This window comes from Lutra lutra, chromosome 13 (genome assembly GCF_902655055.1).
Source record: "Lutra lutra chromosome 13, mLutLut1.2, whole genome shotgun sequence".
Classification (NCBI taxonomy): Eukaryota; Metazoa; Chordata; class Mammalia; order Carnivora; family Mustelidae; genus Lutra; species Lutra lutra.
Genome location: NC_062290.1, coordinates 73,280,768 through 73,294,367, shown reverse-complemented (window position 1 = coordinate 73,294,367; position 13,600 = coordinate 73,280,768). Strand labels below are relative to the sequence as shown.

The 13,600-nt window shown below is 40.7% G+C and overlaps 1 protein-coding gene across 5 annotated transcripts in view; it reads right to left on the bottom strand.

Annotated features, from left to right (window-relative positions):
- Positions 1-13,600, bottom strand: part of MUSK (muscle associated receptor tyrosine kinase) — a 92,128-nt gene that overhangs the window by 36,479 nt on the left and 42,049 nt on the right. For all 5 annotated transcript variants that reach the window (XM_047701157.1, XM_047701159.1, XM_047701160.1 and 2 more), the window contains one exon: positions 7,793-7,917. In XM_047701157.1, coding sequence (XP_047557113.1) covers positions 7,793-7,917 — 125 coding nt within the window. The remainder of the gene's footprint in view (positions 1-7,792; positions 7,918-13,600) is intronic.

The following is a 13,600-nucleotide window of genomic DNA, read 5'->3' as shown; positions in this document are numbered from 1 at the left end:
TTTGCCCTCCATTTTGATCTTCTTGCCCCTCAGGTTCAGATTATTACTGAGTTTTGACCAAGATAGGCCCAGGCAAAACTGAGTGCTTAATTGAGGTGACTGTGTCTGGTATTTACAGTAAATATGTAATTTCCTGCAGGTCACTCAGCCATACTGACCTGAAGGAGCTGGATAAGCAGCTCTCTGCTCTGTATGTGGGTTCTCTTTTTGAGAGAGTGACCTGACAAGGAGGCAATTAGGAAACTCTATCATAAATAGGAGTACTTATTTGCACTTGAGATATGTATATAAAAGCTTTTTGAAAGTGGCAAACTAGTATTGACCTGTGGAATATTTTTAAATGCCACTAATACATTAATAATGCTGGTTTGAGGGAATCTCTTCACAGTTACAGATAATCTTATACTTCATCACGACTTGACCTTGGCATAGGAAGACCTCGGATGGCTTTGTCTTATACGTAGTTCCAGCTTGCTGAGAATACCTCATGGAGCTAGCTGTAGGGTATGACCCAGAAGGGTCCGTGTTTTGGGAGATAAAATAATAGGATTGTTTTAGATGTCTGTTTATGCATCATAGAAAAAGGGATAACAGACTGAGAAAAATTTCCATATTGTTTCTGGTCAACATTACTATAAATAGTGACCTCTTTTAATCTGGCTGCTGCAGTATTCCACATAATATATCCCAGCTGATACACATAATTATTTTAATTTACAGAGCTAGTAGGATGGCTCCAAAGTTCATGGACTTTGAAGCAAAAATACGACTTTTTAAAAAATATGAGTAAATAAAGGTGAGCTGCCCTTTAAGAAAATTCAGAAACAATCTTCAGTATAGATAATTTGGGTGTTTATTTTTATAAAACTCTTTTAACAAATTAAAATGGCTCAACTTTAAAATATTTTAGGAACTGTATTTATTGGAAGAACAAAAGAGACATGTAATTTTTTGACATTTTTCATTTGAATGCCAAAATAATGGAGATATGATCAGTATAACTTGAAATAAATTTGGTTATCAAAATACAAGCTTATTTTCTTTTAGAAAAGTAAGCTGTGTTCTGTCTGCATGAAACTACGACTTCTAATGTTGTAAAACCAAAAGGAATATTACTGCTCACTTTGAAGTTCATCTAAGACTACACATTTTCATGAAAAATGAATGACATTTCTGTAGGAAAAAAGCAAAATAATTTTTGATCACTTTGGGGCATATAGCTAGCCTTTCTCTTGTTCTGAGTGCTTGAGCTTTAGGTTACTGATATTTTCACAGAGCCAGGGAGGAGAGGAGCCGTCACATCCTCTAGAAGACCCGTTGTTCTTAGTAGTGCCTTAGTGAAGAGCCACGGCTCAAACTGTCTTACTCTGTGCCAGTGAGCTCCCAGCTCTGCGTTCGTGTTTGTTCAGTCCACCCCAGATAACACCAGGGCTGTGGGCTCTTCCCTGTTCTCAGGAGGCTCTTCTGGTTTGCTGCTTGTACAGTAAATGCCCAAGCTTGCCTCCATTTCCTGAGATTTGTGTCAGTACGAACACTATCATCTCAGTTTCTAGTTGGCCCTGGGCAGTAGCCCCATGACCAAAAGCTGGCTGTAAGAGCAACCCTCTTCCTGACCATGAGAACCGCAGATGTACTTTTGCTTTCTTCCTGGAAGAAAGTCACTATCAGTTCATTTTATTCTTGCCTTAGAATCTGAGGCAGTGGGTCTATTTTGCTTCCTGCTTTTGGTGAATCACATCTTGAATGATTAAGTTGGGGTCTCAATAAGACTGAAACTAATTCGAACCATCTGGCTTTTTTATTACTCCCGAACTCCGACAGAGGCTAATCCTGTATCTTCTAGTTCTAAACTCATATGAGCCTTTGGAAACTGATTTTTTTTTTTTTTAAGCATATGTCTTTCCATTTTCTTATTCCTGTTTTCACAGAGGAAGTCAAATAAGTAGAGTCCTATCATCAGTCCACCAGCTTTTTTAGAACATATCTTTACACTACCTTGAGAGGCCAAAGACGACAACAGCTTTCACCGAAGAGCCACAAAACAGATCGCCAAATAAGATTTGAATTTTAAATGACATTTTAAGTTTAGAGAGTTTAAAGAAGAACAGGAACTACAAGTTCTTGACTGTAACTTAACAACATTTGAGACCCATACCCCTGATGTCATATTAGGGATCATCTTCTCCAGCCACCTGATACATCACTCTGTCATTACAAACATGGGAAAATCAGTTTCTCAGAGGCAAGTCTACTTCCCTTCAATGAACATGCGTGGAAGAGGACCATTTCCAACCTAGGTCTGCTGACCCTTCACCTCTTCTTATTTATTGTCCCTCAAGCAGCAAGCTCATAAAGTGACATTATTTTGTTCACTGTCTCTATTTTGAAGGATGCTTGGTAGGCACTTAGATGCATGGTAGACACACAAATTATGAGAAAATAATTTTGTTCAAATATCAGAAAAAAAACCTTCAGCACAAACAATAGTGAAAACAAAAATAATAAATAAATTTAAGCCCCTAAGAGACTGCTTTTGCAGGATGACCCTCTTCAGTAGTTGAGGTAGCCTAAGAATTTGGCACCTTTTACCTGGTACACACATTCACCAGAATTTCACACAGGGATGTGCTTTATTTCCCACCCACTTCTCTCCCCACCCTTCTTCCCTTCCCATGTCTAGCATCCTACGGCTCTTCACCTTCCTCACCTGCTTTTCTTCTCTTTCTTTTTTTCTCCTCATTTAGAACACTCCTTTGACTTTAAAATGCTGCTGTTAATATACTGTAATGCAACAACATATGGACACTGCAACCAAGATCCTAAAAAGCTGGAGAGAGACTATCCCAGAGGACATGAAAAGTACAAATAGCCAAGAACCCCTTAGATGACTCACCAAGGTTTGAGTTGTTTAGCTGTAGTGAGAACCATCTTCACCCAACCCAAGGGACTGGTTCAGAAAGCATCCCCTCTCCTTAAGGTATGAAGGACCACTGAAGGGCTGGCATATGTCCCCTGCTGTGTAGTAAAGGGTTAACTGTAAAGTGGACTTGAGGTGCTCAAACTCTGCACATTTGAAGGAAAGAACTGGCCTTTGACTTGCTTCTAAGAGATAATCTCTCATCCCTTGGAAAATCCTGCCTCATAAGAGTGTCTTTGTATATCTGAGACCATGAGCCATGCCAGATAGTTTATGTTACAGTGCAAATTATGGTGAATAGCTCTTTTTGTTCAGCAGGGACTCTAGGCTATACTGTATCAGTTTGACCTTTGGAAAGGTTGGAGACTAGCTAAGGTCATTCATGTGAACCCTCTATGCTTTTGTAACTGATCCTTGGGAAAAACTCTGGATACCATGGCTGGGTGAGCTTCCTGAGTACAAGACATCATACATGATGCCATCATTGCTGGAGAATTAGGTGCTCTCCACAGGGAGAGAACAACTGACTACCCACTGTTGAGTTTAGTCTGTATCCTTTCGCTGTAATAAAATATAACCATAAGGATAAGGGCTTTTCTGAGTTCTTCGAGTCCTTCTAGTGAGTCATCAAACTTGAGGGTGGTCTTGGGGACCCTGACACACCTGCAATTTGTTGATACAGTAGAGATGTATCTGATACACACCTGTAACATCTGAAAGGAGAGCAGGCTGCCTAGAAGCTCCAGTGGAAGAAGCAAAGAAGGGGTAGCTCTGTTCAGTGGTCTGGATCTAGGAGTTTATGGATATAGAGGTTCTACAGAAGACCTGGATTGGAGTTATTTTCAGTCTTCCCCCAAAGATCTCTTTGGGGCATTGATGGGACCCCAACAGAAAGACTTCCCATCAACTAACAAATTGGGGGCTAAGAGGGAGATGGCTGCCCTGAGGAAAATGAGTCACTGAGGTCATCTTGAATATCCCTTGATTTCTCAAGAATCTTGAATGTGTCCGTGATGGAAAGAGTTGTCTTAAATACTTGTCAGGCACAGTGATGGAAAGCCAACCTAAAAGAGTATCAGTTAAATTAGAACTTTTCCACTTCAGTTACTGCTCCTCACTTCTTCCAACCCCAAATCTGTAGGAGTCTTAAATAACAGTTAGGAAGTGGGGGAAGAGTGAATGAGTGAGGGTGAGAGAAGCAGCTAACTGCAGGACTTGTGGAAGGCAGGTGGATGCATGTAGTCGTCTTAAGAAAGGGAGCCTAGGGGCACCTGGGTGGCTCAGTGGGTTAAAGCCTCTGCCTTCGGCTCAGGTCATGATCTCAGGGTCCTGGGATCGAGCCCCGCATCAGGCTCTCTGCTCAGCAGGGAGCCTGCTTCCTCCTCTCTCTCTTCCTGCCTCTCTGCCTACTTGTGATCTCTGTCTGTCAAATAAATAAATAAAATCTTAAAAAAAAAAAAAAGGGAGCCTAGCTCGTCTGTAGAGTGTGCAAGTGTGGTAAGTTTGAGCCCCGCATAGGGTGGAGAGATTACTTAAAAATAAAATCTTTTAAAAAAAAGAAAAGAAAAGAAAAGAAAGGTCCCATCTGTGAATTGCAGTTGGAAACTCTGGTTATTACTTAGGGTTAGGCCCTCAGAATTACTAAATTGGGATAGTGTTAGTGATGTAAGATCACCTAAAAGAACTGAAGCAGAGAGCCTGCTTGGGGTAGGTGCCAATGGTGAGAAAAGAACCTGCCCTTCTGAAGAGACTTACAAGAAACAGAAGATACTAAATGAGGTTGTATTACATTACAAGTCGTGCCTGCTCAGGATCTGAGTCACAAGGATGATCTCAGCCCACATGTTTAGCTCTCCTTTTTCTACCTGAAATCCCAAAAGATAAATCAAACCTAAAATTAGGAAAAAATAAATTTCTAGAAAGGTAGAAGGGTATCATAATTAAAGGGGCAGAAATTTTCAGCAATTCCTAGAAGATACAAAGAGATGTGGCTGAGTTGATAGAAAAATTAATATCAACCAAGTCGCTGAAACCTTAAATTTCCCTGAGAGAAGAATGGATAAATTGTCCCTATAGGGTCATGGAAAATTCCAGAGTTCAGATAACAAGGCTATAAGTAGGAGCAGATTTTGAGAGAGTTAAAAAAGTAGCAGAAGAATGTTATGAACTGTTATGTGTACATACAGCACTAGACTGAGGCATCTGTCCATGGGCTAGAGCCTCTGAATAAGATTTTCTTCAGTGGGTTCTTGTGGGGGACATTTATGGTAGGCAGTAGAGCCTGAGAAAAAGTTGACAGGTTACATAGGACTCCGTCTGTCCATCCACAAAAATATGTAGAGCATCAAGATTAGAAAGATTGTAGTTTTAAAGTAAATTTATTTAATAGAGGTCTGATGAACTTCTGTTACAACTACATTCTTCCTAATCTTTATGCTCTGCATAGAAAAAAATGTAGAGAAGAGAGAAGCAATTATTAAGGATATAATAGAGGAAAATGTCCCTGTGTTTAAGAGAGATTTGCATCTCAAGTTCCTCCCTTTGAGTTCTGTATCATAGGAAAGTACATCAACTTTGCCAGTTGATTCTATAGGCCTGGCATAATATTGTTAACAAAACCTGGGGATGATAGCCCCCCAAAACTGGACTATTCCCATTTTTGAAAATAGACACAATAATCATAAAGAAAACTGCAAAGTGAAATGACACAAAAAAAGGAGCAACATTTTTAAAGAATGAAAAGGAAACTTTCCAATTTAAAATGAAAAATTGTATGTTAAAATAATTAATGACAAGGCATTTTATAGAATTTAACATATGTTTATGTTAAAAAACATTTTGTTAAGATTAAAATAAACATCTTTAACCTCATAAAGAGTATCAGAAACTAGGGATCAAATGCAAACCAAACAGACAAGTGGTTTAAGTCTATAAAAAATAATTATGGTGATAATCCATGAAAGATTCTTATTTCAGATACTGGTTAGCTGGGTTATCAAACCAACTCTCACACTGAAAAAAATTAAAATTCTGGAAAAATATTTCTACCGGGTATAACAAATATAGAAGTTTTTATTCTCCCTAAGACATTTTTCCAACCGAGAAAAATTTGTTTCCTTTGAGGAGTGAGCAGACAGAAATCAAAACTCAGGTTCCCTAAAGATGAGAAGTTGTAAGAGGTACAACAAATCAAAATCTCAAAGAATCAGCTGTCAGAGAGTTATCAGTGTGAACTACAAGTGAAATAGCCCACGCAGAATTGCAGACTGTGTTACAGTTATCTGGGATGACCAAGGAGTGTCAAACCTTGAACTAGGTTTAAGATGGTCCAAAATAAGCAGTTTCCTCTGGTCCTTGGCAAAAATAAACAAAAATTCTTTATGAGTGAAGTACCTTTATCTAGATCTCCAATTAATCCCTGAACTTTTTTTCCCCCTGCAAAACAGTGAATAGCAGGTAGTCAAAGATAACAAGGCATACAAGGAAACAAAGCACAATGAACAAGAGTCAGTAGGAAAACAGATAACAGAAGGAGACCTAACATGGCATCCCATCTCACTCAAATAAGAGCTGAAGTTGTTTCAGTGCTTTGCATAAGCTAATATGATCCATTACTCCTGAACTCACTCCTTCTTTCCTTTTCGCTCACTCACCTCTGGTCACACTGACCTTTTTGCTATTCCTCTGCCATACCTTGTGTGACTTTCTCTTAGAGACTTTCCTCAGTTTTCTTCCTATAGTCATTTACACAGCCTCCTCCTCAGCTCCTTCAGATCATAGCTCAAATGTCTTCACTTAAATGGGGCTTTCTTGACCACTCTATTGAGAATGGAATCTTTCTTGTAAGGTTTCACATTCTGTCTCATTTCCCTGCTTTATTTTTGTCCAGTATTTGACACTGTCTGCATAGAATATTTTCCTATTTTATTTTATTGTCTTCCCCCATCATAATGTAAGCTCTTCGAGAGCAGGGAACTTCACTTGTTTTGCTTTTGAAAATAATACTTTATTTTTTTATTTGTTTCAGAGGTAGAATTTAGTGATTCATCAGTTGCATATAACAGCCAGTGCTCGTGACATCAAATGCCCTCCTTAATGCCCATCACCCAGTAACTCCATCCCCCACCCACCTCTTTCCAGCAACCCTCAGTTTGTTTCCTAGAGTTCACTGTCTCTTATGGTTTGCCTCCCTCTTCACTTTCCTCTTATTTTTCATTCCCTTCCCCTATATTCATCTGTTTTGTTTCTTAAATTCCACATATGAGTGAAATCGTATGGTATTTGTCTTTCTCTAACTGACTTATTTCACTTATTTTGTTTGCTCTTGTACCCGTAATGCCTAGAATAGTGCCTGATACCCAGGAGATAATCAGTAGATGTTTGTAGAATGAGTAAATGAATGTTTATACGTCAAAGTGCTTAGAAGAGAGCCTGGCACATAGTAACCACTTAATGTATGATGGTTATTATTATCAATATAAAAAATGAAAGAATGTTGAATTGATAGTTAGGGATTCTAATTCTGAATTGGTTTTCATCAAAGTAGCCTCCAGCTCCAGTGAACTAATTCTTAAGCTGGTGAGGTTTGTGTGAATTATTTACCTGTATGGGAAGGAATTATGACCTCTTCCCTTTTATACAAAAGCAATTGATTTTCTACTCTGCTGTTATGATACAAAGAAAGAAGCAAACCCACGGAGCTCAGTTTCGAGGGCAGTGACTTCTAGGACGAAAATCCTAGAAGGCTTTGAAAAATGGAGGTACAGGTGGGACCAATGACAGAGGTCAAGGTACTGTCACAAATATGTGGTCTATCCTGAAATTCCTCTCCAATGAGTCTTCCCCCAGACAAGTCCCCATACAGGTGGCACTCACAGCATTTCCGTTTTCAATCCAGGTGATGGTGGGGACAGGGATGCCTGTTGCTGTACAGCGCAGGGTCACAAAGGAGCCAAATGTGACATTGTGGGATTCAGGAGCCCGCAGGATTCTGGCAAAAACTGTTAGGAAAACAGAAGTGGTGAGTGACTCCTATAGCGAATGCTCAAGCTGGAGTGATCTTTTATTTATTCATTTTAAAGATTTTATTCGTTTATTTGACACAAAGGAAGAAAGAGCACAGGCAGGGGCAACAGCAGAGGGAGAGGAAGAAGCAGGCTCCCAGCTGAGCAGGGAGCCCAGTGTGGGGCTCCATTCTAGGACTCTGGGATCATAACCTGAGCCAGATGCTTAACGACTGAGCCACCCAAGTGCCCCTGGAGTGGTCTTTTAAAAAATGGAAATCGAATTGTGTTCTCTTGTGTAAATTCCTTCCACGTTCCTCTGTATTAAGTATAATATCAAATGCCATGCCCTGGCTTCTAAGCCATTTATTCTAGAACCCTGTGTTTCTCACCACTCTAGGTCAGTCTAACTTCATTCCTTCCTTAGGAGTTTGTCCATGCTTTCCCTCAGCCTAGAACACTCATCTCCCAGATCTTTATGTGGCATGTTCCTTTTATCATCCTCTCTCTGGTTAAGTGGCATTTCCTCAGAAGAGCCTTCCTTGACCACCCAATAGAAGGTATAACCTGCCCCCCATTTACTTTTCATCATTGCGTTTTATTGTCTTTACAGACCTTACCACTATCTGAAGTTATTTTTTATTTGTCTATTGTCTACCTCTCCCCTACTCCCTTAGATTATAAGTTTTTGGCAACAAAAAACCAAGCCTGTTTTGTTCAGTACCTAGAAGGAGTGCCTGACCAAAGTAATAGTATTTAATTGAATTAAGGAAATAATGCTTTTTATCTTCAACTGTATCATAGAGGGAGGACAGAAAATATTTGTCAAGCTTTTGAAAGAATGAGATGAGCCCTTTGGGCCAAAAAGAAAAATATTTTAGGCCAAGCGTGAGCAGGAGAATAGGTAACTAATATTTTGAGACTGAATCCCTGCTGATTAACTGAGAGAAAGTTCAGGGAAGATATGATGTGACAACTGAATTCTTTTTTTTAAGATTTTATTTATTTATTTGACAGACAGAGATCACAAGTAGGCAGAGAGGCAGAGAGAAAGTGGGGGGAGCAGGCTCCCTGCTGAGCAGAGAGCCCGATGCAGGGCCCGATCCCAGGACCCCGGGATCATGACCTGAGCCGAAGGCAGAGGCTCAACCAACTGAGCCACCCAGGCGCCCATTGCAGTTTCTAATTTTAGATTTGCAGGTACAGATTAATTCAACTTCCTGTTTTTGATATTGAGGACTCTAAGAGATGGAGTCTAGCAGAGCATGTCAGGAATACAGAATTGGGCACAAAAGCCAGAAGAAAGGAAAAGCAAAGAGGGGTCCATCTTTAAGGCAACAGGTGGTTAAAAAAAATACACCAAATGTTTAAAATACAACTGAATCTGCCCCCCTAAACAAAATGAGCCTGCTTTTAAAAAGTCCTGTGGTCTAATCAACCTACAAAAGAACAGAGGTTAAGGAATAGATTAAACAATGTTACAGGGATGCAATTCATTCCAATCCAGAATATAGACAATTCAGTAGGGCAAATTATTTAGTTTTCTGAATAAATAACTTGTATGGGGGAATTATTGTAGAGTTATAAAGACTTAAGAGGCATAACCCCAAATGAAACGTGTGTATCTTGTTTGGATTCTTATTCAACAGATCAGATGTAGAAAGATATTTTGAGGTAACTGGATAAAAATTGCACAGTCCTGGTAGTAAATGGTATAAGAAATTAGTGCTAATTGGGGATGGGTGGAGTAATGAACATGGTAATGTGATTATTATTTTTTTTTAAATCCTTAAACTAACGTATATATTGGTTGATTGAACTAATGTCTGGGATTTGCTTTAAAAGAAACCAGCAACAATAACATAGTAGTAGAACTGAGGAAACAAAATTGGTAGACTCTTGATCATTGCTGCTGGAGGGTCATGGGAATGTGGGAGTTCACTATAGTACTATATCTACTTTTTTGTGAGATTGAAAGTTTTATAATAACATCTTGAAAAATTGCTGTGGAGCCTAACTCAACAGCTCCAGAAAACATGTGGTGAGACACACACTTCTTCCACCACTTAAATAGCATCAAGTTTTAGAAAACCCCAAAACTGAAGAAAAGTAAGGCTCTGAGGAGGAAAATTTGGCAGAGACATTGGTCCTAAGTGCCTCAGAAATATCGACAACAGCCTTTTTTAAAAAAAATTAAAGATTATATTTATTTATTTGTCAGAGAGAGAGAGAGAGAGAACACAACAGGAGGAGCGGCAGAGGGAGAAGCAGGCTCCCCACTGAGCAGGGAGCCCTTTGTGGGCTTGATCCCAGGACTCTGGGATCAGGGTTGAAGGCAGACACTCCACTAACTGAGGCACCCTGGTGTCCCCCTACAACTGTTTTACATCAAAATTCTATGAGGAATGACTCCAAGTTGAAATAGAATGTTCGAAAACTTTCCCTAGCAGGTGATGCATACAGCCTGAGAAATTTCTTAGCAGAGCGAGTGGCAGTAGCTGTAGCGGTCAGCAGGCTTGCCTCCAAGAGTGAGTGGCCCTGTGTGGTCTCATAGGGCACCGTGCTAAGAGGTGCTCATACTTGGCTCTACGGTCTGCTGTTCTTCTCTTGAAGTTATTCGTGATTTTTGAATTAAAATCATTGTCATTTGCACCTGGCCTACAAATTATGGAGCCAGTCCTGCTAGTCAGGGATAAAAATGCCACCTTAAAGAGGGAGTGAAGCCTGTCCCTCGACTGAAGTTCCAGAAAAGCTGAGCTCCAAGGTGAAATAGGAAATAAAAAGTCGCGTAATGAATGAGTCTGAAGGAAGTGTCAATCAAGACTAAGTGACTGAGGCTCTCCTCCCTGGAAATTCTGAATTTCTCAAACAGACCAGCCAGTGAGGAGGCAGTGCACACTTTTCCCAGATTTACCAGAGTGACACATGGTGACCCATCTGACCACCTGATGGGAGATTTCTCCCAAGTCAGTCTAAGCTCACAGGTTGTGCACTCTTGACAACTGACAGAGACTGACCGCTCTCAGGTATTTTCTCCTTTTCTAATGTTTTCTGGCAACAGTGATGGAGATCTCGGTTGCACCACATAGCTGAGTCCACTTTCATGATTTGGTTGAAAGAACTTTTCGGGGTTGAGACTATACTTGTGTGTCCTACATTTTTTGAGTGTGGGGCTACTGTACTCATCATCTTATGGGTCCCACTGCCTCTCAGAATGTGAAAAAGGTAGGATCTTTTAGAGATTGGGAGTAGGATTATTTCAATCCCGTAGGTACTGGAAAAGTGTAGCCAGCAGCTGCTGTGGAGAACTCTGTACCCTTGAACCTGAATGACAGCCTTCTGGCTAAAGTGAAGAAGACTAAGAAATTGGAGAAGAGTAAAATCTAGACACTGTTTCTGCTTTAATTTATAGAGGCAAGAGTTTTCATTTGGGGACTGTAAAATCTTCCTGGAAATGCAGTAATAAGGGAGGATTTATTTTGTTCTAATTTACAGCTTCCCCCCCCCTTTTAGCTAGCATTATATTATTTGGAATATCATTTGGACTCACTGCAGAACTTTTGATGATCTGTATTGCACAACACAGCTATGCATAATGGGAGATGGTAAATAAAATAGATGCAACATGGCCTTGCAGTGAATTTGCCTAATATATTGCTCTGTCCCATATCAGAACTTTCTGGGGCGGAGGGGGGTTGTCCAGTGGGGCACAGGATGGTACATGAAGGAGCAGTATTGGCATTTGCAGTGGCTTCCTGAAGGTGTGACTGTGCTAATAAACTTCTGGTCTCTGCCAAAAGGGCAGATAGACCTTTGGCTGAGCCAGGGTTTGATTGTGTGGTGAGAAAAACACCTTTTGAAAAAACGACTTTGTGTTTTTGAGTTGCTGCCTTGGCATTTTACGGTATGATAACCCTACCACATCCAGAGTCTAGACATTTAGATAAGGACTTGAGTGTAGGATGTCCATCGTAAGCTCCCACTTTGCTTTTCTTGGGCAATTTTTAAAATAACCACTTAGAGTGAGGCCTGAGAAAAGTTAGTATCCTGTACCCCAGTCTCCTATAAGTATAGGTTATTGCTACCTCACTCTTTTTTTTTTTAAAGATTTTATTCATTTATTTGACAGAGAGAGATCACAAATAGGGAGAGAGGCAGGCAGAGAGAGGGGAAGGGAAGCAGGCTCCTTGCCAAGCAAAGAACCTGGATGAGCCTGGATGCGGGGAGCCCGATGCGGGGAGCCCGATGCGGGGAGCCCGATGCGGGGCTCGATCCCAGGACCCTGGATCATGATCCAAGCCGAAAGCAGAGGCTTTAACCCACTGAGCCACCCAGGCGCCCCCACTTGCTACCCCACTCTTTGTCCCCTTCTCTGTGACTGGGGTCAGAGGACTTCCCTTCCCTGGGCTCACTGCATGCTCCCAGACCCTGGCTTCCGGGATTTGTAAATAATAAATCTTGTAATTCTGTTTCCTTTGTGAGGGTGTGTTGAAACTACGCCTTCAATCACAATGAGCCCATGGGTTTCACTTCCCCAGAGTGGTAGCTGGGATGCTGAGGGAGCTCCTTACCAAGCCTGTGTGGGTGTCTTGTGCCCCCTCATTCACCAGGTCACAGTCTACATGCTCTTAGTTCAGTACACCAGCCCCAGCTTCTCCATACACATGGTTAAGTCCAGTGGGTGAAGAGAGGAAAAGGCCAGGAATAAAAGGGGAACTGTTTTCTGCATACCCAATTCTTGCCAGAAGATAAAATAGGAACTTGCCCCCTTTCTTCAATATTGAAAGATGGCTTCCACCCTTCCTGCCAATTTCCCCCGGCCCCCAAAGAAGGTCACAGATGTCTCCTTATCAAAATGTTTCTCAACACATTCCCCTACCCTTGTTTGTGGTTCTTCATAGCACTTATCACCATGTCATAATAATCAATTTGTTTGTTTGTTGGCTGTCTCCTCCTCTGGAATGTAAGCATCACAAGGGCAGAGCTTGCTTTGTTCATTAACATGAGCTGATTGATAGGTGGGGAGACAGAGCCCTGCATGGTACATAGCAGGCATTCAATAAATATTTGTTGAATGAGTGAATGAATCAATGAACTGAATGAATGAGTGACTGTTCTGATTGGTGAGACAGGACAAGGGGACTTGTCTATTTTATGAGTATCTCAGCCCTCTTGGGGCCATCATTCTCCCAGCTACCCTCATACAACAAGGGTATGGGGTTCTCCGTCCTACAACTTGGGGTGGAAGGTTAAGGAGTGGGGAGGGGCTTAGGAGGATGAGAAAACAGATGTTCGTCTAATTCTTAGATGAAAAAGTAGAAAGGTTTATTTTTCAATCCAGCTTTATCAGCAATAAAACTGGTATTTTTATACCCATCTGCATTTGTTACCAGTTCCAAGCAGAAGAGGTGAAGGAGGGATGACAGAATTTCCACCATATTGTTAAAGATTGAAAACAGCAATGCCAGTTGCAATTAAAAATAAATGCCAGACTAACCTCCATGGATAAAAATACACTGGCAATAATAAACGTAGATGTAATTCAGTAATAAAGTCCCATTACTTTGCTGGTAGCCCCAAACTGAAAATGCATTCTGGGTCATCAGTTTTAAAAGTAATGTGGTATATTTCATATCAAGTAAAATGTTCATTGAATATCTCTATCGTGCATTTTATTAGC